This window comes from Centroberyx gerrardi, chromosome 1 (assembly GCF_048128805.1).
Source record: "Centroberyx gerrardi isolate f3 chromosome 1, fCenGer3.hap1.cur.20231027, whole genome shotgun sequence".
Taxonomy (NCBI): domain Eukaryota; kingdom Metazoa; phylum Chordata; class Actinopteri; order Beryciformes; family Berycidae; genus Centroberyx; species Centroberyx gerrardi.
Window position 1 is genome coordinate 3,035,345 of NC_135997.1, and position 25,706 is coordinate 3,061,050.

A 25,706-nucleotide genomic window follows, 5' to 3' on the forward strand; every position below is an offset into this window, starting at 1 on the left:
CTTCATGCACCCAGCCGCACAACACAGAGCTGCTGAAGACATCATGTCATTCCTTTATCCCACCTCTGCTGTGCTTTAAAGTAATAATCCGCAACATTTTCTTTTACATAAATGTCCGTTGTGCTACTTTCTATCACCAATTGATACCATAAAATAATGATTCATCCTAGCTCAGTGTTGACTTTTAGAATTGAAGTATCTCAGCTTTCAAAATGACCCACTTTCACTGTTCAAACCAGTTTTGTTTGATTTTTAAAGTCATGTGAAAAAATATTAGCTATAACAATATTTAAACCCCTCAGTTGACAACCTGTTGGCCCTTTATTAGACTGCCAAAATCCATTGTCCTGTATTATGTTAAGCTGTAAGCAAATTTCCAAATGCTTCCTCCCTGTGCTGATTCCATCACAAACATCCAGTCCATCCCACTTCCATGTTTCTGGGTCGTAATGCAGTGATACATGATGGGATTATGGACATGGCCTCTTTCTCTGAGTAGCAAACAGGGAGTCGCTCAGAGCCGGACGAGACATGGCTGGTGGGAGAGGGTGAGGTGTCAGGTGTCATCTAGAAATCACCGTGGTGTAATTATTTAATTTTGTAAGGCTGGATTAAACCGGAGTATTGCCCAATCCCATTGTACTGCAGGGTTTGTGTGTTGCTGGTGCAGCAGAGAGAGGGAGGGACGGTGCTGGGGGGAAGGGAGGGACAGATGGGACGGACACATGGTCCCTGTCGTCCTCCTCCTCCCTCCTCGTCACCCCCCCCCCACACACACACACACACACACACACACCTCCCTCCTCCCTCCTCCCTCACAGACTCTGCCTAATCTGACTGGGGAGAGCCGGGGAGGATGGGGGAGGGCATTGGGCATTCACCACCACCTCTCCCTCTTTTCTGGCAGCGCCCAACACCGCCGCAGAGCCAAAGCACACAGGATATGGACAAAAAAACAACTTCTTCTCCAGACTGAGAATTGCAGCAGTTGAACCGGTGCTCATGCTGGGATTGCGGGTCACAGGAGCTCCAGTCGGTCGAGCTTTACTGGTAATCCAGCTGACGGCGTAAGGAGCACAAGAACGATCTGCTGGACTGAGCGCTTGCCACTAGGATTGGACTCACACCAGGTTGTGCTTTTTTCTAGCAGGAACATCAGGCCTGTTGCTGCAAGAGGCTTCACTGCAGAAGTTGTGTTCTGGTGTCTTTGAGGATGTGAGGATGCCATCTTTGCAGGCGCTTTGATAAAAAACGTTTCGGGCTGGAAGTTCCTGGACAAATGTAGCGGCATGGTAGTGAGGGACAAGCAGTTTAGCGGCACAATGTCGGCCTCTCAGGCGATAAACCACAGTGGAGTCTACAACTACTTCCTCAACATGGTGGCCTATCAGGTGAGGCTGGGTGACCATCAGCTCAGGCAGCTGGATGAACCAATGTGACTGTCTAAGGAGTGGAGTTGGAGTCATGCAGTGTGTTTTTGAGTTTGATTTTATATTTTAAGTTTTCTGGGTTAGTTCAGTGTAAGTTTGATACTGATTGTTGTGCATATCTATAAAACAATATAGCTGTTGTTTTATGTCATTGTCTCAGTTTCTCCTTGAATAGAATTTGTTTTACCATGCAACTGTTCTTTGGAGTCAATGGTACTTTTTTCTTGACAGATGATGATGAAGTCCAAAGCAATACGTCTAATAATCACTATGGGATTACATTAGTAATTTCATTGTGATAGAGGCACTAGTTAGTTGAAGTGCTTCTGAAATAATCATAAATGTTTTCCCTGGAGGTGTTTGTATGAGATTCAGCACTGACAGATGTTGATGTCTGCTGATGAATCCCATGCAATGTAAAGATCTTCTATAAACCTTGTAACTCCAATTTTGCTGATTTTTTTATGTTTTACCTTTTCAAAATCATTTAGTTAAACTCCAAAATGCATGGTGTTCAATCTAAAAACAAGGCTGTTTTTCTTCATGAAAAGTTGACATTTTGGAGATACAAGGTTTTTACCTGACAACACTGATATATGGGCTGGAGTGTACCAAGACATGCGTTGTTTTGTTAAAGAATTCACATCCAGTATTCCTATGACCAAGGAATGTTCAGTCCACATTTTGTTAAATAAGGAATTCTCCCAAAGATACAGAGAGAGAAAATAATCTGGGATGTTAGGCCCTGACACACCAAACCGACGTCAAAGAACCAGCGGCGACGAAGGCCGACTGTTGCGTCGCCTCACGTCGCCTGCGTCTGGTCCAAAAAGTTGCATTTGAACACACCGCAAAGACTACAGCCGACGGCCAACTAGCACGTACGTTCTGCGCCTGCGTGAGGGGAAATAACCATATGTCTGATAAGAAGTTGCAAATGGCACTGGCGTTGTCAGCCCTTGGTCTTTTGGTTGTGGAAGAAGAAAGGAAGAGGCGGAGGCGAAAAACAAATAATACCGCACTAAATGGGTGAAATCATGAATAACGTTAATCCAGCTGTCGCTGGAGTAACGTTATTCATGATTTCACCCATTTTCAAGGGGCTTTCCCGAACCTGTGTCGAGAGCTGGAGATAAATGAAACTCTCCGATTTTAAAAATTTCGCTCGGCTCTTTCCTGTTCTGTTCCACATGTTGAAGGAATTTATCAGTCCAATCATCCAGAGGCAAAACAACGAACTATCAATCAGAGTGATCTCTCTCACCGACGGGCTCCGACGCCGATTCAACATGCTCAATCGGCCGAAAAGACGCCGACAGGGTCCGACTAGTGCCGACGGTGCGGGACACACCGCAAAAACTAGGGACACCGACGCTTACCGACGGCCCGACATTGGCCGACGGCCGACCGTCGGTTTGGTGTGTCAGGGCCTTAGATAAAATACAACCCCCCTAGAAAATGTATTACTTGTCACACAGTTTTCCACCTCTGCCCACTGGGTCTCATTATAGCTACACAATACATTTTACAGTGTTCATAAGTGTTGATTTTTCAGTGACAGTTATTTGGAGTTGTCAAGTGTTGATTAGAGAGTTGTTTGTCCACTCATAGAGCTGATCTGGCTCTGGAGTGGCTGTTCAAAACTATCTAAAGTGTTAATTTACTCTGATGGCTGTGGGCTGATAGAAACACTGGCATAGTGGTGATTTTTACATTCTCAGAGTTAAACTAACACTGATGATTTTGCTGTGTACAAGAGACAGCAGTGTACGTTCACAAATATGAATTGAACAATATACATTACAGGCTGTGAGCTAGCTGGAGGCTGTTCAGTGAATCTCCCAGTATATTTGAAATATGAAGAAACTTTACAGAAAGTATGAAGTGTAAGTGAAGAGAGCACAGGCCTTGCAGACAACAATACATTTCCCATAGGGCAAAGAGTGGCGGCAGCATGTGAATCTGTACTATTGATCAGCTGATCATACTAAGTAGTTGACAGTGTCAGTGGAGGTTGCAATGTACCAGTTGGCCCAATAACAAAATACATCAGAAGTTATGACCTTCATTGACCACCATGTGTTTTATAACTCCTCTACAGCAGATATGAGATTGATTATGAGGCCCATTACCAACCTGACTGGCTGGTTGGTAATGTGAATGGAGGTTCTAGTGTAAAAAAAAAAAATGTGACTGATTTATGAACACAATGGAAGTCTACTCCATTAGTTAAGGCAAGGCAAGGCAAATTTATTTATATAGCACATTTCATACCCAAAGGCAACCCAAAGTGCTTTACAGAGCACACAGGCAAAAGCACAAGAAACAAATGATTAAAACAATAAAAGCAAGCAAGCAAAAGCACATAGAATAAAAACAATAAAAGCAAACAGGCAAAAGCACACAGAGTAAAAACAATAAAAACAATAAAACAAACAATCAAAAGCACACAGAATAAAAAAAAACAATAAAACAAACCAACAAATAAATTTGATTTAAAAGAAATTTAATTAAAAGCAATGGTAAACAGGTAGGTCTTTAGCTTGGATTTGGAAGTAGTCAGCATTGTCTCAAGTCTTAGCTCAATTTGTTCCACATTAGCTGCCATTACAGCTAAGAGAGAAAACATGGAGGCAGAATGTGTTTGTTATGCTGTTGCTATTGTGAAAAGCTTGCAGGAAAATCAATTTGCTGACACTTCAATAATTCAAAAAATAGAAATTATATCCAAAAGAAATTTGCAAGCAGGAAGTAGCTCCCATAGAGTACAATATAAAGTATGTTGGATCGTTGGTACCTGAAGCATGCAAGGCCTGCATGATTAGCTTTCAGATTAGCTTTGTGAATTCTTAGAAACATATATCAGTTCTTATCATGACATTCACATAGAACTGAGTCCTGTTGGGCATCTCTCCTGTTTCCTATAACTAACTCACAGGTACTCCTCAAAGGTCAGTCTTCACACTGTCATTCTCCATACCAGATCTCTCAGGAGCATCATACATCGCTGTTTTACCTGAATATAAAAGATTTTGACTGCAGGACACTTCAGGCTAGACTTTATCAAAGAGATAATTCTGTGTTCATGTTTTTTTTTTCTTGCCAATTGTCATCTCCCTTGCATGCTGCAACACTTATTAGAGTTTCACTTTAGTCTGTGGCTCTATTAATCCTATTAAGGGCCTTAAACTGGGCCAGAGGACAGACAGATAGGACAGATAGACAGATTGAAGGCTAGGGGTGTTTTCCCTGAATGCAGAGGTTAGCACAATAATAAAAGCAAGATTTATTATATTTCAAAACAGCAAAGCATGACAAATAATTCCCTGTAACGTATTTTAGGAATAGACTCCATTCCTCATTGTCTTATTGGCCACTGGCTGAAGTCCCAAGGCACAGAAGGCACCTGTACAGCATAGAAAAGCTATTTCCACCATTATTTTGGTCTAAACTAAAAAGGCTGTTTGGTTCAAATCTTATTAAACAAACTACAGAATCAAATGATCTTTACAACTCAAATTTACTCAGATTTTCTGAGTGTAAATTCTGGCAACTGGAGGGATTGTAAATTAGAGATTGGTAAAAAACTAAAAGAAAAGAAAAGAAAAAAGAAAAATACATGCCTATACTAAATCATGTTTGAGTTTAGTCCTTTGAATTAAGGAGGGCATCTTTAAATCTTGAAATTGAAAGGATGAATAACTAATAATTTGTTTTAGGTTGGAAAAATACAACTAAAGGAGGTCTGGTCTAGAAGTAATGCATCTAAGGAATCCTCATGTCTTTAATCTATTTTAAGTCCTGCATGTTGAATGAAGCTGGCAGAGGTCCTGTCTTGAAAGGCACTTTTATAAGTTCAGAAAGTAGGTTGCTTTCTGACTCACAGGGGGTTTGTGGGGCTGGCAGGCGATGCTGTCTCCGGTCAGAAACTAGCAAATGACATTTCTTCTTTGTATTGTGTGTCTCATACTTTCGTTGTAAAGTCTGAATGATTTCTTAAAAACCTGACTTGCAGAAGATGCTGAATGATCTGTTGTGCATTTCAACAGTGTGAGCAGCAAGATACTGGAATCAAAGGAAAACCACATTTCTGGAATCTAATTTGTCTTTGTAATACTTCAAGTCATCAAACAATGGAGAGAAATGTCACCTTGGCAATGGAAAACTATCCCTTTAATTAAGTTGAGCTGCAGATAAAACCATTTATGAGATAATAAACTTAAATTGTTTTTTTTTTATTATTATAAATTTTTCCCATCAATGAGAGGATGTGGGATATTCTTCTCTGGATTACGCCGGGATTATGACGTGATGCACATGATGAGTAATGATATCGCTGGATTGCACCAGCATTCAATGTGTGCATTAATAAATCACAGCAGTACAGTATATATAGGGCAATGACTCTCAGCCTTTTTGGTTTGTGACTCTTTAAAACGAACCGATACCTCCTCACAACTCCTGTCACAGACTGAATTCAACCAAAGAATGATTTCCCCTTTTCAGGTTGTTTTATTTAAGTACCAAAGTAGGCCTAGAGGTTGAAAACTATTTAGTATTTCACAAGAAAAAAGCAAAAATTTGAGAAAAATCTGAAAAAATAAATATGATAATACATTTGTATAGCAGAAATATGTTTTTTCCCATCCCATAAATCATCTTGTGACCACCCAGAAATGATCTTGCAACTCCCTGGTTGAGAACCACTGGCATGGAGGACAGACCTCCATGCTGTAATCTGCTGAATTTGCTGTCACATCAGGCGAATGGTTTAGCCCGCTCGGCTCTGGGTCCTTAGATTTAGTGCAGGATAAGAGGCGGCTGGCTGACGTCCAGCCCACCACAGCCTGATTTATCAGAATCAGAACCAGCCAGATGCTTTTGGGCTCGGTAGATTAATCTGCTAACCCCCCAATCCTTCTCCTTCCCTCTCCCTGCCTTCTAAACTGTGTCGTACCACACACTCAGGCATCCAAGTTGTCTGGTACAGTGCCTTCCAACAGTGTTCAGACTCCTTGACTTTATAGGCCCATTTCTATTTCCTTTTAAACCTCAACAACTGGAGTTGGATGTCATCCATAAATTATCCATATATCCCATATTGTGCTTAAGTATTCTCATGGAGAGTCCAGCCTGCACCCTAAAATCCCATAAATTCCCATTAACAGAGGGAGCTGGTCTAAGCTTTGTTAGCAAGAAAGACAAATAAAAGAACCTTGCTGAATTCAATCTGAATATGACATCTAAATAACAGATGATAAGAAATGTAGAACAAATTTTTACTAGTGTGGCAATTTAGCCGAAACAAAGCAAAGGGGTTGAATACTTATGCAAACTGTATTTCTCTGCAATTTTAATTTATACTTTCACATAAATTTCTCCTGAATAAATGCAGTTTGAAATAACTTAATTGCACAACAATCTGCAAAAGGTCACGGTCTGCATACTTTTGCAAGGTGCTTTATATGAAACCAGTTCCCTGCTTCAGATCTGTCTCACTCCCTTGTCTGAACAAACAAGTAGATAAAGGACATACTTCTGTCTGACTCACCTTATTTGTTACTGTTGCAGAGACACTAGACTGTGACATCAATTAAATTCAATCAATTCAATACAACTTTAGATGGGGCAATTAAAAGGACGCAGTTAAAGGTACAAACAAACATTAAAAACAAGACAGAGAAAATACACATCACATAACAAAAAGAGATGGACAGAGACGACAGGTTACCAGCTTTGCAGTTGTAGCCAGAAATGGTTGCTAGGGTGTTACAAGGAGGTCGCTAAGTGATTACTAGTGGTTGCTAAGGTGTTACTAGTAGGTTGCTAGGTGATTTCTAGTGGTTGTTAGGGTATTACTGGGTACTAGGTGGTCGCTAAGTAATTAACAGTGGTTGCTAGGGTGTTACCTGGTGGCCGCTACATGATTACCAGTGGTTGCTGATTAGCTACTAGTTGGTTGCTAGATGGTTTCTAATGGTTGTTAGAGTGTTACTGGGTGGTCCCTAAATAATTAACAGTAGCCTAGTTGTTAGGATGTTACCAGGTGGCCGCTAAGTGATTGGTTGCTAGGTGAATAGTTAGTTGCTAGGGTATTATTTGGTTAACTTAGTGAGTGCAGATCATCCCTCAGATATAATAAGACCGTCACTGTTTTCTTTTCTTTTTTTGGGTGAATTTCCTCTTCGGTTCCCAGACGTTATGTTTGCTCGGACACTGAGCTCCTCCCTCTCTCCTCCCCAGGTCTGCTGCTGCTGCGGCCCGGCCCCATGCTCGCTCTGCTGCGCCTTCTGTCCGCCGGTCAAATCGTCGTCCAGCACGCGGGTCATGTACACCCTCTTCCACATCATGGCCTGCGCCGTCTCCTGCCTCATGCTGTCCCGCACCGTCTCCGAGCTCGTCAGGGAAAATGTGAGTGCTGGATCAGACGAACTGACCTCCATGACACCTGCTGAGAGAGTCAGTTAAAGTGGGGCAGTATGCAACGCTGATGGATTAACTGTCACTAGTACTTAAGTCACACAAATTGTTGCACAGAGGAGATGCGATTATTGGCAGGGGCTGATGGGCCGGTGAGCCTGAGGGCCTGTATGTCTGATACTGTCTCTATGAATCCAATGATAACATGCACCAGAGAGATGCTGCCTTCATGTGCTGTTGGAAATATGAAACTGACAAGTGGAATGCACATGAATGAGCCAACAAAGTGGTAAATGTGACTGGGAGAACTGGGAGTTTCTATGAGACCTGAGTTGCCAAAATGAGACGTTTAGGGGACGGAGAGCATAGAAGCCATCTCAACAACAGATAGAATTTTATTTTTTTATTATTATCTGGTAGTGTTTGGTATGCTATGTAAATAATTGTTATTGGTAAATAATTGGCATTGGTATTGTGCTATTATTTAAGACCAAAAACCCTTGAACGCACAATAAATTGTATTTACGACAGATAAACTCAGAAGTCAGAGCTTACGCGGAGCACTTGAAAGCAGCAAGAGTGCTGTTCTTTTAAATCACATTCAGTAAATGTCCAGATAATCCCTGTGCCTCGGATCCATGCATACAGGATAATCCGCACAGGGTTTTTTTTTTCTAGAGGAATACCTAGGCATCCTCTTAATCACTCAACCAGACAGACAGACAGACACACACACACACACACACACACACACACACACACACAGGTACACACATGGATGCTGTTGTGGATAAAACAATCTGTGTGTGTTTCAGGTGCCTTTCTTCAACATGGTGTGTGACCAGGCGCATGGCGGAGGCCACTGTGAGATGCTGGTGGGATACTCAGCGGTCTACAGAGTCTGCTTCGGTACTGCCTGCTTCTACCTGATGATGGCGCTCTTCCTCATAGATGTGAAATCCAGCCAGGACTTCAGAGCGCTCATACACAACGGGTCAGTGTCGCAGATTCTGATAAATACTCAATGAAGCCTGGCAATCTGGAATCAAGAGACTGATGGCAGAGAAAAGGAGAAGGAGATGGTGGAGAAAAGAGCAGCTGTGATGCGATTACCTGCTGTCTTGCTAAAGTCAGCTGGTGTTAAGTTCAGAGAGATGATGGTTTTGTTTTTGTCCATATTTTAGTATTATTTTATTTGTGCCATGCATGTTTTGGTGATCGAGAATGGTTCACAAGACACTCGCACTATTGATAGGCAGTGTCTAAAGATGGTGATGGTACTGACACTGTGGAATCATCTGAGGAATTGAGCTGATGTTATTATCCAGAGCAAGCTACAGTGAGTGCAAAAGTAACTTGGTACAGCGCAAACCTCTGCCAACACTGAGTAATTCTGCAACTTGCAAAGCTGCAGCCTCCCTTAACGGTTTAAATTTGTTTAAATTTGTCTTCCGGGTTTGATTTTCCAACAAAATAGCATGTGAATGCAACACTGTTTAGCAGCTGACTTGAAAGTCCAGACTTACCCACAAGTACATGAACGCAGCACAATAGTTATGGCAAAAAACGAAATCGTCTAATGGCAGAAATCCCAGATCTGGAAAATTACCAAAATCTAATCAATTGATTGTTGGGCCAGTGGTGACTTGTCCACCAAATTTCAGCCAAATCTGCTTGTAACCTTTTGGAGAAATCTTACTGACAGACAGGCAGCAGTGAAAACATAACCTCCTTCCAACTTCATTAGCAGAGGCAATCATGAATTTAAATCCCTAGATCTCCAACATTACAAGCAACTATGAGAAGGGACTTCAAACTGTCATCAGGTTGTTGCTTGTGGGTACGAGCCCTGCACACTTTCACCACCTCTCTGCTCACCCGACCTGGCCCGGTTGTCTATTTTAAGCTCCTTATTGTCACACTTTCCATTGCAGCAGTGTCGATTAGAGCGGTGACGTGGCTGGGATTAGGATTTGACAGGCTGGATTGCTGGTCCTCATTGGCATTAATCTACTCATTATTAGGGTGAAGTCTTTGGCAAAGGTTACAATACACAAGGGTCAGTAGGGGCCAGGGAACGTTGCTTTCCCCCGCTGACATCTAGTGTGTTTGTCCAACAAGAGCTGTCTTAATAACTGCCAAACACAGATTCATATGAACAAGCAGCTAGAGAATTAAAAAGCTGTTTGGTATGAGATTAAGAGAAAATGTGCTTATTGTATTGCTGTTGTGTGAAAACCTCCTAAATCCAATTTTGTGATTTTCATGTTTCCACTTCAGCTGAAGGATTACATGGTTCCTCTGTGGGTTGGGACAATTCTCTGACCTCTTGCGCTTATGAAACCCTCCCATGAGCCAAAACGCATTGGTTTTTACTAAGAAATATTTGTTCTCTCTGCAAATGTTGCTGGAATTTATTCTTTTCCAGTGTCACTTGGCAGTGGGTGAGGTTGTGCCAGAATACTACTTCATCTTAAACCCCACTGGATTGACTCAAAAATGCATTTAATCAAGCTGAAAACAAGGCTCTATTTCTTAGTTCCTTAAAAGCTGACATTTTGGAGATATGAGGTACTGTAGGCCTCCATACTGTGTGTAGTTTGATTTTATTGTGCTATACTGTGTAAATCAACCAAGTGGTCTAAATGTTGCTTTTTACAAGAATCGTTCGCAGCAAGTTTTCCAGTGATTAATAAAAGTTATAATGGTAAAATGTAGATTTTTCACTGATAATTATTTGGAGTTAACAAGAGAGTTTGTCCACTCATTCAGCTGATACGGCTCTCTGTTCAAAACTATCTAAAGTGTTATATTAAGTTATATTAAGTGTAGTGTTGATTTTTACACTTTTAATCTAACACTGACTATTTTTGCTGTGTTGCGATGCAGGTTCTGGTTTCTGAAGTTCATCACTCTTCTTGGGATGTGCACTGCTGCCTTCTTCATCCCAACTGAGTCCTTCCTGCATGGTGAGCAGCTGTTGTTTGTTCTTAGTCTGTGGGGTCAGGAGCTGAAAATGAATCTGTCCTGAAAATCAATCTCGTCGATGCTGTTAATGCACCTCCCTCTGAAACCTGCTAGAGGGCAGCGGAGAATCAATTATGAAAACTCTCTGAAGGTTTGATTCCCTGCAGTGAATTATTACACCATAAATCTCTGCAGCTGGATTTCAGTTTGTTTGGCAACAGTAAATCTCATTGTGATACAAGATATCAGATCTGTTATGATTTATAGATTGCTTTCTCTGTCTGCCTGCCTCTCTCTCTCTCCATCTCTCTCTCTCTCTCTCTCTCTCTCTCTAATCTGAGCCTATGTTACCCTGAAATGGATCAAACAATATGGATGATGGTTCTGTTTTATCTCTCTCTCTCTCTCTCTCTCTCTCTCTCTCTCTCTCTCTCTTCCCCTCCCAGCTTGGCATTACGTTGGTGTGGTGGGAGGATTTGCCTTCATCCTCATCCAACTCATCCTCATCACAGCTTTCGCACACACCTGGAACAAGAACTGGTGAGTGTGTGTGTGTGTGTGGAAGAGGTGGGGGGAGGGGTGTACATGTTGAATGGGGTGGTGTTGAGTTTTTGAAGCGCTTATTTGACTTTCGGTCTGGGAGAGAAATGTCTTTACGCAGTGGCAGAAGAAGTTCCATCACTGAGTCCCGGGACATGTGGATTTAACAGCCTGTATCTGCTGCTATAGGTTACCATGTACATGCAGAGTACAGTTAAAAATGTGCCCGACTTCACAGCCTTGACAGCCTTTCACATACAGACACCAGCCTTCCCTCACATCTGGAGAAGTGAGGCTCTCTTTCAGTAATGCTGCGTGGTGTAAATCATACAGACCTGCTTCAGCAACATCTGTCCGAGAGAGAGAGAGAGAGAGAGGAAGAGAGAGAGAGAGAGAGAGAGAGAGAGAGACTCTAAGCTTATTTCTTACCAGTTTTCTCTCTTTCCTTGTTTCTTTATTTGCTTGCTTGCTTGTTTTTTTATTTGCTCAATTGTTTGTTTATTAGTTTACTTTTTAGTTTTCTTTCTTCTTTCTTTCTTTCTTTCTTTCACCTTATCAATCACAATCAGCTATTTTCATACTCCCCCCCTTCCTCTCTGTTGATATGTCTTGTCCTCATTCATTCAGACAGACTCCTGCTCTGACAGCCAGCTTGTTCCCAGATGTTATTTACTGTCTCTCCAGCTGTTGCTTTCGCTGCTGTGCTGTGAGACGTTGTCAGTCGCCTCTGAACTCAGCTTTGACATGGCAGAATTGTAGCTACGACAACTAAGAGGCTTTACTCAGTCTGGAGCTTTTCCAAGGCAAACGCACAGCAGTAAAAATCCTCTTATTCCCACCACAGCGGCCCGGGGTTGTAATTCCTTTCCCCCAAAACCCTACTTTCTCTCCATTCTGGGTTTGCAGGTCAGAAGAGAACCTGGGTGGGGTATTAAAGGAATTATTCGCCCCAAAATGAACACAAAATGTCCATCACATTTCTCCAAACAGCTTGTGCAGCATAATCCAAGTGTTTTGTAGCCAAACAATCCCAGTGTGGGTCAAACAGTCCAATATTTACCTCATTATGTCCTAGTTTCCTCAGTGACAATGGACTCACAATGCAATCGTTTTCCTACAAAACACTTGAATTATTCTGCATGAGCTGTTTGGAGGAATTTAACGGAAATTTTGAGGGATTTTCTGCTGTTTTTGAGCTGTAAAAAAGATGGTCCCATTAACTTCAATAGTTTGGGAGAAGGCTGAGATGGAGCTAACTTGCTGTGTGTTTGGTGGTCATACGAACTTCAATGGAGTTTCGACTGACATGGGGGTGAGGAGATAAAGACCGAAATTTCATTTTGGGATGAACTACTCCTTTAAGATTTAGAGGAGGAGTAGACACACACACATACACTCTTTTTTTTTTCGTTTGTTTGTCCCGGTTATCTTTAGTTAGTATAATTAACAACCTTTTTAGTTAAGTTATATAAGTGAGTATAGGTATATCCGTATGCGTGTATGAAGCTATGTATGTACATATAAATATTTGTGTGCATACATGTGTGTATATATGTATGTATGTGTATATATGGATGAATATGTAATTACTCTTTTTTTTTTCTTTCTTTCTTTCCTTCTGTTTGTATAAAATACAAAAAATGAAAAAAAAAAAAAATAATAATAATTGCAAGGACATGGAAATATACTGGACATTTTGTGGTTGTACTGATTTATGAATTAATTGCAATAAAAGTATGAAAAAATGACAATTAACAAATGAACATTCAGAATGGATTGGAGCATAATGTGAAGCTGAAATTCATCTGTGTCCACTGTGTTGTCGTCAGGCTGACGGGAGCAGCAGAGAACAAGCGTTGGTACCTGGCGGTGATGTGCGCCACCCTGTTCTTCTACACCATCGCCACCATGGCCTTCACCTTCATGTACAAGTACTACACACACCCCATCGCCTGCCAGTTCAACAAGGCCCTGCTCTGGATCAACCTGGGACTCTGCGGCATCATGTCCTTCATTGCTGTCACACCATGCGTGCGGCAGAGTGAGTTGCTGAAACACACACACACACACACACACACACACTGATGCGTCTTTATGTCTGTCATCTACACTCAGCAGTGAAATAACACTTAGTCCATCTCCAGCTAAGCAAACATCCCTGTGTTGAAACCGGCACTGGCACGGATAATAATAATTAGATGTAAGCTAATATTATCTGGTTCTCCCTTTAAAAACCAGCGGCTGTCTGCAGGCCTTTGTCTGTACATGTCAGGGTTTTATGATCAACATATACAGTGAGTGTGTGGGGGGGATTACAGTACTGACTCTCTCTCTCTCTCTCTCTCTCTCTCTCTCTCTCTCTCTCTCTCTGTGCAGAACAGCCTCGCTCGGGGCTCCTCCAGGCCTCCATCATCAGTTGTTACGTCATGTACCTCACTTTCTCAGCGCTGTCCAGCCGCCCGCCAGAGAAAGGTACAGAACCACACAGACATACAGGAACACCGCTGTTATAAGTCTATATATACGCTACCAGTAAAGTTTGGACACAACCACATTTTTCTTTATTTTTTCTATTTTTCACATTTTAGAATAACAGTAAAGACATCAAAACTATGAAATAACACAGATGGAATTATGCAGTGACCAAAAAAGTGTTAAACAAATCAAAACTATCTTATATTTTAGATTCTTTGAAGTAGCCGCCCTTTGCCTTGAAGGAAAGGCAAAGGCTTTGGAAAGAAATTCATACATAGGATCAACTTCACTATTTATATTTGTCTAAGAAACTAATTTCAAGCATTTAAGCAGAAGCCTTTAGATCAAAATGGCTTTAAGAGAATGAAAAACACAGTACATTCAATCAGGTGTGTCCAAACTTTTGACTGGTAGTGTGTCTCTACTGAGATATACTGTATATCCAACCAGTGATGCCCTGTTAAAATTGGCACAGAAAGATGTAACATGAGTACACATTAGTACATGCTTATGGGTGATTTTTAACACACTCATATTCTCTGTTTTTGAGTAAAAAATATTGTGAAGCCTAGTTGATATACATAGGTCTGCATATTGGCAATAGAGAGAACTATGATGATGACTTATGTGAGGTAAATCTTAGTTTTAAGAGCCTTCTGTCCAACCTGTTGTCATAGTTACGTTTCAAAGGCCAAATTTGAAAGACAATTTTTCAAGGAGATTTATATGTTTCACCTCACCACAGAAAAAAACAGCTCTTTGTGTGAAATCTATCAAAATTGTATTAGTTTGACTCCCAGTACTGGACCAACAATCCTGTACCAGTCAGCCCTAACGCTGAGGTTTACCGCCACTTGTTGTGAAATCCGACACAATTTGCCTTTACTCTTCATCTGACACTCATACTGACTCACCTATTGGCTCCAGGTGAGACAAAGAGCCTCTGCATGACTGAGACATTAGTACAGAGGCTCCTGTCTTATCCAGGGTTTACATCTAGATGACACACGCATAAATAGACATGCAAACACACACACACAGACATACACACACACACACACACACACAGAGACAGACAGGGATATTGTGGCAGATAAAAGAACTAATCACACACACACACACACACACAGATAATCCAGGATGAGATGTGCTCTGACACGCTGCCTGCTGGGCCGGTGGCCTGTGGTGAGGGCAGACTGAGGGATATTTCACATTCCTGATGGATCCATTGACAACATAATAGCACAGGAATACAGCTTGGCAGTATCATTACATGCACTTAACACACCTCATCCTGCTGAGCTGGTAGTTCGCCCCGCAAGGTTCAGCTGTGCCAGTCAGAAGAGATCCGCCAGGCTGCATTTCACAGCTGAGATCAGGTCGGCTAACTCGCTAGGTTAAAGGAAAAATCCACTTTTAACACTTAAAAAGCAGCTATTGGCGATGTGCCTTCCGTTTCTGGGTCCATTTTGTTGTTTGTTGGTGTATTTTTCTTATTCGCGTCCAGATATCTCCAGCAGCTACAATGGAGTTTGATATCAGAAAATGTTTCAGGATGTAAAACATCAGCGGTAAACGTCAGGTTTTGGTGTCAGTCCCTCAGAATCAAAGAGCGAGGGCTTCTTTCTAGAGCCGCCATTTTGCACCAAGAGACGTTCAACAATCATACAGGGAGAAATCCATCGTAGAAGAGGAGAGAGACCAATTTCTCCTCCCAGATAGACCAGAATGCAATGCAGCATCAAGACAGGTTGCGTTTTGAGTGAGGGGCGCAGCCGCAGTCATAGACACGCCCCAAAGTTCACTAGCTAGTTGGCTATAGTTAGATATATTTCTATGCCCATATGCCCACCTTTGATTCAAAGCAACAACTTCCTGCCCCTTCTCTGGGGGTTGTCGAAAGGCATTCTGGGAAATGTAGGAAATCACCAACTCAGGTAGAAGCAGATGTGACAGATTGGGTGACAGATGTGACAGAACTGGGTTCACCAAAAAAAGTAAATGACAACACTTCATCACAAAATAACTCCTGAAATGCCTTGAACATCACAGATTGATGAGATGTAACAGTGTAAAAGGATCTGAGGTGGAATTTTCCTTTAATATCAGAGACATCAGATGTGATCCTGCTATTTCTATCTCTCTCTGCCTCTGCCTATCTTAACTCCCATTGGGAGCTGAAGTGTTGTCATGTCTGGGTCTAAACTTCAGTGTTTGGTATTTAGGAGAAGTGAGAAAGGCTGGGAAAATGCGCAAATGAGGTGTCTGATAATAACATCTAGTACTAAAGCTGCATACTCATACATCGCATACATCGATACAGAATAATGCTTCACTATTACCGAGTACTGCCTGTTCTCCAGGGTTACTATGTCATTTTTTGTTGAAATGACCATTAGTTTAAAGCACTCTATGAAATTTCTGCTGTATTTTTTCTGATTATTTTTCTATTTAACATGCTAACATCCATATGTGTGTGTGTGTGTGTGTGTGTGTGTGTGTGTGTGTGTGTGTGTGTACAGTAGGTGTGTGAGAGTCCTGGGGCAGCACAGGACATTGCAGCAACTTGTTGAGAAAATATGCGCTCTCAGCCCGCTATAAAAACAGCTTTTCAACGCACACTCTCCATCGCACACAAAGACACAGTGTGCAGTCACACACCTTCACACAGTCCGCTGCTCCAAAATGTTTAATGCTCACCTACTGTTGGTGTGTGTGTGTGTGTGTGCGTGTGTGTGTGTGTTCCCTTCCTCTGCTACTTTAATTTAGGGGTTGTTCACCTGTCATGGCAACATCCCTGCAGGAGACACTGTGACTGTGTGTGTGTGCGTGTGTGTGTGTGTGAGTGTGTGTATTAGACAAAGCGATCCATCCTCGTTACTGTCCTCTTAGGCCTTTGTTTGCCTGCTCCATCCCCGGAAGGCTTATTCTGCTCCGTGACCTCACCATGACAAACACACACACACACACAGACACACACACACACACACACACACGCACACACACAGAGAGTAATCCTTATGTTTCTGAGAGGAGGAATTAGTCTCGAGTGCGACTGAAAACACACAACTCAAAGAGCAGGACATGCTCTCTCTGCCTTGAGGACTCTTGACCCGTGTGTGTGTGCGCACGCGTGTGTTTGTGTGTGTGTGTGTGTGTGTGTGTGTGCGCACTCAATATGGTCTGAGTCCTGTAATTAGCCAGTGTTTTCAGTGAGCTCAGGTTCCCTTTTCCCCACAACACACAAACACAATACTCCTCTCTGGAATCCACAGCCGGCTGAAACGACCCTCTGGAGGTTGGGGTGGATTTGTGTGTGTGTGTCTGTATGTGTGTGTGTGTGTGTGAGAGTTTGAGAAAGCATGTGCATGTGTGTGCATACAGTACATATTTGTGAGTGTGTTATGTTCCTGTCCCCTGGCCCTAGAGAGCGGCCAGAGGGAGAGTCTATAAGAGAAAGTCCCGGAAGGGAAAGTGCAGCAGCGAGGCCCCTTTTACAAGAAAGAAAGGAATTTCCCAGGAAATGAAACGAAGGAGAAAGAATGAAGAAACTCACTGACAATGAGCTTGATGTGCATGTGGCATGTTTTTACTATGGTGCTGATGTAGACAGTAACAGACAAAGTGACGTTACATGGTACATTACAAAAACAACATTTTTGCTTGATGATTCCTCTTCTGGCTGAAAGCTGTGGAAAGAGATTAGTGTCAGTGAGACTGTTGAATTTGTCATACTAATGAAACAAAGAATTTTAAAAATTGATGTTCTTGAAATTGAATGTGATTGCTATTGAAGTTTAGTTGTAATTCCAAATTTGGATTTCAGGAATTCAGGAGGTGGCAGCCTTCTTCAGGGAATCAAAGTCCCCTGTGTCTGGATGTGTGTTTCTCGGGAATATGAATATGAATATGAAAAACTAAATTTGAATTAGTAAAACTGTATTTGAAATCATATCTAAAATTTAAATTTAATAATAATCACATTTAATTTCAAGTCATTGCATTCAGTTTCTAATTGTGTCTTGCAAATTCAGTTATTGAATTATTTTATTCAGCAAATCCATTTTTGGTTCAATATGAGCATGACAAATTCAAATTGATGCACTTTAATCCAATCTCTGCTGGCTCTAATCTCTTTCCATAGAGAGGAGGCATTGCATAACCAGCAGCAAACCACAGAGGACAGTTTTAGTTTCTACTGTGATAAGAGGTAATCCTACTGATGATACTAACTTACTCCCTGTGCTCCTCTCTGCTCCAGTGGTTTACCAGGGCAAGAACATGACCGTCTGTTACCCCAATGTGGGCCGAGACGGCATCCAGAACGAGGGCAACGCTGTGGCCATCATCGGTGCTGCCATCATGTACTGCTGCGTTCTCTTTGCATGGTAAGTACACAGTATGTATTCAATGACTGGATGCAAAAGTTTGCTCTGTTAAATGTGTGCTTTGGGTACAGCAAAATTCATTACCATGCAATGATATAACATGATAAAATACATGAAATCTACAGCAAACATAGATTACAAAAATATCACTCATTTGTATGAATTTTGGATCCAATCTGCGAGAGTGAAACGGGAGATTTACTTTCTTAAAGATCGCCTCACCTGCCAAAAAGTAAAAATATTAAACAGATTTCCCTAATTCTGTGGGGATCATTCTACCTTAATATGTTCAAACATCATTTGTCCTCAGTAACGAAGCTTCCTACCTGGCCGAGGTGTTCGGTCCGTTTTGGATGATCAAAGTTTATCGCTACGAGTTCCAGAAAGCAACATGCTGCTTCTGCTGCCCCGAGGAGGAGGAAGGTTTGTACCGGTGCTGTCAACACTAAATCATTGTTCTCCTAAAGGTGCCAAGTGTAGCATTTTAACATCAGTAAATCATCAAAATTAAATTTGAGACATTAGTACAATTATGGTAAACAAAAAAGATCATCGCCAAGACGACTGGCAGCCTCCACTGGCTGCTACACTGAACTTTACATTGGCGGAGTCCCAATATCCAGATTCAGGCAGTCCTCATGCACTTCAGCTGCATAGTCTGTTACCTGAAGGGCTCAGTGTGTTTACATGAGTTCACAAGAACGCAGGGGTAATGCTAATGTAATAGCTAACAGGCTGCATTAATCGTACGTAATTATTGTCATGTGTGATAACTTACACAGGAATACCTCCTTCTGCTGCTTCTCCGACTCCGACATATTGTTTACAGTCGTATCAGTAACACAATGAATTATGGGAAATTTCTCCACAAAAGTGTGCAACTTTGCAGACTCTAAAAGTTTGCATGAAAGCCGTCACGCACATGCTGGTTTTTGGCAGGAGTGAGCCCGAAAGTACAGAGATTGGGATTCAACAAATGTTTGCCACCAGGTCAAATTTGGCGGGAAATCTGCTGGATGCTTTATGGCACAAAAAAGGAATTGTTTTTACTTTGCAAGTAAAACACATCTTTATTCCAGTTCCACTAGTCCAACTGTTTAGTTTCAACTTGATGTTAGCTTACGTGGTCTGAATGCATATTAGTGGTTATCGGCTCTATTCCTTCTTCTTGTTCTTCAAAACAAACAGAGCGATGCCAGGGAAGGAGGGAGGGGGACGAGCAGCAACATCCTCCTCGCAATAGAGGGCAACAGGTTTTATGTGAAATGTGGTTTTAACTTTGAGAAACACAAAATGCTGCACCTATAGCACCTTTAACGATTTCATATTCAAGGTAGTGGAAACAGAACACCTCAAAACAGAATAGGATATGATGGGTGGGCAGTATATCTAAATATTCTACTTCACTATACATATATGTAAGCACACTGGTTTATCTCAGTGTCTTATTTCTCTGATCACAACCTGCATGCTTTGTTTTCTTTTTTCAGCAGAGGAAGAGTTTGTGATTGATGACGATATTAAAGGCTGTCAGAAGGTGATCCACAACGAGACCCAGAGAGTGGCTTACAGCTACTTCTTCTTCCATTTCGTCTTCTTCTTGGCTTCGCTGTATGTCATGATGACCCTCACTAACTGGTTCAGGTCAGTCAATGATTGACACCAAAGAACATTTCCTTGTTTTGCAGTCAGCATTCTTTATGGCTTCATTCAAACGCAGGCCTTGTTTTCACTCTGAGTCATGTTTTCGTATTTTTTTAAGCAATTTTTTTAAACTGTGCTCTCCTCCCGCAGCTATGAGTCGGCGGTGCTGGAGACCACCTTCACCCACGGCAGCTGGTCTACGTTCTGGGTGAAGATGTCGTCCTGCTGGGCCTGTGTGATCCTCTACCTGTGGCTGCTGCTGGGGCCGCTGTGCAGCTGTCAGGCCGACTCCAGACCGCGCCGCTCACGCATCAAACGCCGCGCCTCCCGCCACGTCACTGTCAGCGTCTGACCCTGAAGGGCCAGGGAGGAGGAGGGGGGTCGATGTGGACGAGAGGTCAGATGACTCCGACCCTCCCTGCGCTGCCCTGCAGGAGGTGATTTTCAGGAATGGATGTCACAAGGGTCAAGGGTCAAAGACTCACACTCCTGTGAGAGGGAAAGATGACTGGACCAGTCAGAAGGCTCAACTCGCAGTGACATCACCCTCGCAGTGACATCACCCTGTCTGCTGACACGATGTCACAGGCCTGAGACCATAGAATAGAACAAAACCACTAAGGAGGACTAGACGGTGGTTTGGAAACACACTTACGAATTGCCAAAGGGATAAGAAGCTGTGAGCTCTCACTGTGTGTGAGGTGGGAGCTACGTAGGAGTCTGGGTGGATGGATTTCTGAATTTTTACTTTTTAAGTTTAGAATTATTTTCCTTTTTGGCTGTAAAATGATTGTAGATTCGTAATGTAACAACATAATAACATAAGGCTAGATTTGGCAGTATAGGTATTGCTATTAAAGCAAACATTTTCTTTAATCCTCCCTAAAACACAAATCCCTGTTAGTCCTATGATCTCAGACAGGCAATCACTAGTTGTGAACATGAACAAATCTTTCCCAAAGTTGGGAACCAGAGAAGCAAATGTTAGTTGCATCAACCGTGCAAGTTCAAACATAACCTATAATGTAAGTGTCTGCTGTTCTGATTTACACACTTGCCATAATTAACTGAAATACAAGTGGTTGCACCATAAACACTGTTACAACACAGCCCAAGGGAGCAACTTAATATTTATGCAATTCCTCTCTGCAATTGCAAGGCAGTATATCAATGTAAATGACACAAAGCCACAGAATTGTACTCACTAAGTGAGCCGTTGTTCTGCCCACAGCATCATTTTTTTGGTAGTTTTATGCAAGTGTACACCTAAAAGATTTTGGATACCAACCTGAATTTATTTTCAATTTCCATCTAGAGGCCTGTGATATAGAGTGGCTTATGCCAGTCAGCAAGGTGTTTCCCACAGTTGCCATGGCAACAGAACTCAATATTTGATTGCTGATTGACTACTCACTGTGCAACCAAATTCAGGTACCACTAGTGACAAACCAACTAGTCGCTCCTAAACATCTAGTAAGGACTCGAAGATAGAGCTGCTCCACTGACACTGAATGGGACTCTGACACTGCGGATGCGCACAATAATCGTTTGAGCTTTATTTCATTCAGTGCTAACAGTTACAAGCCAGGAAATGTGCAGCTAGAACCATCAAAATTTACTGGATACTTTCATTGTGTTCACAAATTTGGTCTCCCATTCACTGTCAGTGGAGAACTGGTTCTTGTTCCCAGCTCAAAGCCAAAGAGAGACTTGTTTGTGTGCAAAAGTAAAGACTGAACTGTCCAAGATCATAGGAATAACAAATTCTCCTTTAGGATTTTCTCTTTAACGTCACTCTACTTTAAAACCAATAAAAGCGGAGGCTCTGCACATAAAATATCTCCCAAGACATCAGAGAAATATTTTAACACGCAAACTCATTGATAGGTCTGACAGAATGACGGAGAGGCAGCTAAATACAAGTTCATGATGTTCTTCAAAGGTCAGCAAAAGAGTTTTTTAATAACCTTGGGAGCAAGAAAACTTTGTATTCTGATTTACGAGGAACGAGTTGCATACTCGCATTTCACTGTCGTCCTGTACATCAGTCATTTCTATATTAATTAATGATTTACTGACAGGAGTTACTGATTGTGACTTTATTGTTTACATGAAGTTTTTTTTGCATTTGTGACTCAATTTTAAAACCTTTTGCTTTTTTAAATTAATTGATATCAGGGGTGCTCAAACAAGAAGGGATAGAAGCTCTCTGTCTCATGCCTTGGTATAAAGTAGCCGTGTCTGCAAGTATTTTTCGGAGACATTGTGGAGAAGAGTGTAGTGAATCTACAGTCCAACAGTAAGCCCGGTGTTGGTGGTTTCTGTTCTGAAGGGAAACCGAGCCGAGCGTCTGTGATGACTCCTCTGCTGTTGATGAGCAGCAATTTGGCTCAGTAAAAAAAACCAACCATTTAGCTGCAATAGCGGTTGTATTATTTGTAGTTTAGTGTTTTCCTTTATAGTAAATGTAAAGTTATTTTTGTAAATACATTGTTTTCTTATGAAGCACTGCCTTTCTCATGTCTGGTTTGTTCAACTGCATGCTGCACAATGAAGAGGAAGAAGCACCGATAAATGTTGAATCAGATTTAATTCCAAATTCAATTGCAAAATAACTTCTGCAGCCTTACATGTAAAAGGCTGGAAGTCTTTACCATCCATCCACTATGGACTGAGGTACACAGAAACCTTTTTGGCACAATTAGATGAGGTTTGTGAGAGAAAAGTTGATATTTCAGATACATTACACAAAGCATGATAGCTGTAGCAGACTACAGTTATTTTTTCAAAACAAGTCACATTAACTGTTTCTTATATTCGTAGCTAATCAGTGCCACACCGATATAAAATACTGAATATTTCATAATCTCTTCTTACAAAAAGTATGTTCATGTAAAGTATCACAAATCAGACCTGATTTATCACACTATAAAAATAAATGAATACCACAAGTGAGCAATGCAATATAGACATTGGGGGACAAAAAGTTAAACAAGTGAAACACATGTAGTGTGTTATGTTTTAAGCTTATTTCTTTTATACATAAATACATTATGAAGCAATATATTGTTGATATATCTTAAGTATGAAAACAAAGTGAAAGTTAAAGAAAAAATCCCCTCAGACACACTGACACTGTTACATATCATCAGTCTGTGATGTTCAATATATTCCAGGAGTTATTTTGTAAGTTTTGTTAAGTGTTTTAATTTACTTTTTTGGTGAACCCACTTTCCCTCAACCTGCCTTGTCTACTTCTACTTCAGTTAGTGATTTCCTGCATTTCCCAGAATGCCTTTCAACAATCCCCAGAGAAGGGGTGTGAAATTGTTGCATTCAGCTGAAGGTTGTAAGTGTTACTGGAGAGAGCGATAGAGATGGCATAGCGAGAGTTTTTCCAGTTGAGAAAAAGCGAGAGTTGCACTCTTTACTAAAGACACAACCTGTCTCTCTGCTGCATTGCATTCTGGTCTCTCTCCTGCTCCTGTGGGTGGAGAAATTGGTCTCTCTCCTCTTCTACGATGGATTTCTCCCTGTATGATTGTTGAACGTCTCTTGGTGCAAAATGGCGGCTCTAGAAAGAAGCCCTCGCTTTTTGATTCTGAGGGACTGACACCAAAACCTGACGTTTACCGCTGATGTTTTACATCCTGAAACATTTTCTCATATCAAACTCCATTATAGCTGCTGGAAATATCTGGACGGATATGAAAAATACACCAAACAACAAAATGGACCCAGGAATGCAAGGAACATCACCAATAGCTGTTTGTTAACAGTGTTAAAGTGTTTTATGGTGGATTTTTCCTTTAAGTTTAGAAGGCACACAAACATTTCAATAAAAAAAAAAACTCCAAAATGATAGTTGTGGAAAAACAGCAATAACACAAAGGCCATTTCAGTCAATGTTCTTCTCTTTGGTATCTGTTTAAAGGTGGGTGTAAACATCCACCTAAAGTGCTATATATGGTAAGCTGGTCGGCTTTTAAATAAACTTGGAGTCTTTTTGGTTTCTTAGTGTGGCGAGTTTCAAATGGATGAAATTCAAATGAAATTGAACACAGTCTCTCTGAGCTCCAGCTGTCACTTTCCTCCAGTGACGCCACTCTGGAGCTCATCGTGTCGTCTGGTCGCTCGGATGGATCAACTCTCACAGAGTCTGATGGACGTTTGAAGGTTCCAGAAACAAAAAGTCAGGAGGAGAGCAAGGCTTCAGTATGAGTTTCATTCTCTGGTACACACACACACACACACACACACACACACGTACACACCGGGGTTGGAGCCATTCATGAACTGATTTGAGAATGCATGGTAAATTCCAATTCAATTCCTGGAGTTGCAGTGTGAATATGAAAGTCACCCAGCTCTAACGAAACAGAATGTGAATTGAATTGGAATGACAGGAAACAGAATTCAATTCCATTAAATTCCATGAAATTTCATTTCTAAGAGAGTTTGTCTCGACACGCTAGATATTATAAATCAAACTATGAATCAAATAAAAGACAGTTAAACGAATCAATTTCATACATTCAATCATAATGTATGTAGGCCTATTACAATTACATGTTATGCACCTGAAAGGTAGCTTTAACATTTTATGATATTCAGTATTGATAATATATAACACTATGTGTAATCTCAGATATGTAGTGAGAAAAAAAAACATGGAATTTCACTGAATTAAATTAAACTTGCTGAAATTCCAGTTCAATTCCAAATCTGTTTCCTGTAGGTTTTTTCAAATTCCACCTCCAATTCCTCAGTTGAATTGGATTTGATGACTTCATTCACGAATTGACCCTAACCCTGGCGCACACACACATACACACACACACACACACACACGCAGCAGCCCGTAGTGATGATCATGTTGCTCTACTCGTATCCCCTCAGCTCGGCAGGTTGTTTCGGGCCTCTGTTGCTGCACAGCTCCTCCAGCGGCCGCAGCAGAGCGTCCTCTCTGGGTTTGTACGGAACCACGTAGCTGCCCTCCTCCAGCAGGATGCGGTTCAGCGTGTGCTCGTAATTGATGTGACGGCGCACCATCAGCACGTACTGGCGCCCCTCCTCCAGACGGGGGCAGTCGCACACATTTGGGACCCACAGGAACTCCCGGTGCTCCAGGCGGAAGCGGTTGCGGTAGGTGTGGATGATCTGGACGTCGTAACGCGTCTCCTCGCCTCTGTACAGCTTCCCCACCACTTTGGCCCGGAAAACTGACGGGAAAAAAAATATATTCTTATTTTTTTTATTGTGATAGGGTAAATAAGACGCGCACACTGCTAGAACTGATGCGTATAAGTATACTTCCAGAGGCAAAATTAGAAGAATGTTTATTTTAATTAGCTTTGATGATGCTTACACAGTGCAAAAAAGTGCTCAAGATTTGTAAGCATCATGTAAAATAAAATAAATAAATAATAAAATGAAAATAGTTATCTACAGTGGCTTATGCTTGGCGTGACTGTGCTCTACCAGTTTTGATGCTTATTGTTTTTATTTAAATGTTAAGGTTAGCGTTCTGTCTGCATAACTGTGAAGCCTTGAGTCAATGAAAAACAGCGACGCTACAAGGTTCAGACTCACCGAAGTCCTTCTGACAGTACTGTCTCTGGCGCTCCCCTCGCCCCCGGGCCCGCCGACACTTCCCACAATGCCCTGCGGAACGAACAGGGCAGAAGTAAGCTCACAGGAATAGTCATTAAATAGAGACCTTGATGGTCAGATGATGTTGAGTCATAGACTGTGTTTACCAAACCTCACGAGATGGAGGTCGCGCACTATCGCACACACAAACCTTGCGCGGCCACGGTGGCTTCGCCAGGTTTGGTAATGC

General features: G+C 41.7%; 2 protein-coding genes across 2 annotated transcripts in view; one reads left to right on the top strand and one right to left on the bottom strand.

The window, feature by feature from the left end:
* The first annotated feature begins 1,322 nt into the window (after positions 1-1,322).
* Positions 1,323-20,216, top strand: serinc4 (serine incorporator 4). Its single transcript, XM_071921177.1, has 11 exons — positions 1,323-1,391; positions 7,674-7,841; positions 8,666-8,844; positions 10,740-10,819; positions 11,264-11,357; positions 13,187-13,398; positions 13,734-13,829; positions 18,094-18,220; positions 18,531-18,643; positions 19,711-19,864; positions 20,015-20,216. Exons 1-11 carry the CDS (start codon positions 1,323-1,325, stop codon positions 20,214-20,216), a joined length of 1,494 nt encoding a protein of 497 aa, XP_071777278.1.
* A 2,219-nt stretch (positions 20,217-22,435) lies between these two features.
* The window catches only part of adamtsl5 (ADAMTS like 5), a 33,715-nt gene continuing 30,444 nt past the window's right edge, over positions 22,436-25,706 (bottom strand). The window contains exons 13-14 of the mRNA XM_071921111.2: positions 25,457-25,528; positions 22,436-25,086 (exon numbers count right to left, since the gene is read on the bottom strand). Of these exons, the coding sequence (XP_071777212.1) occupies positions 24,746-25,086; positions 25,457-25,528 (413 nt within the window). The 3' untranslated portion in view covers positions 22,436-24,745. The remainder of the gene's footprint in view (positions 25,087-25,456; positions 25,529-25,706) is intronic.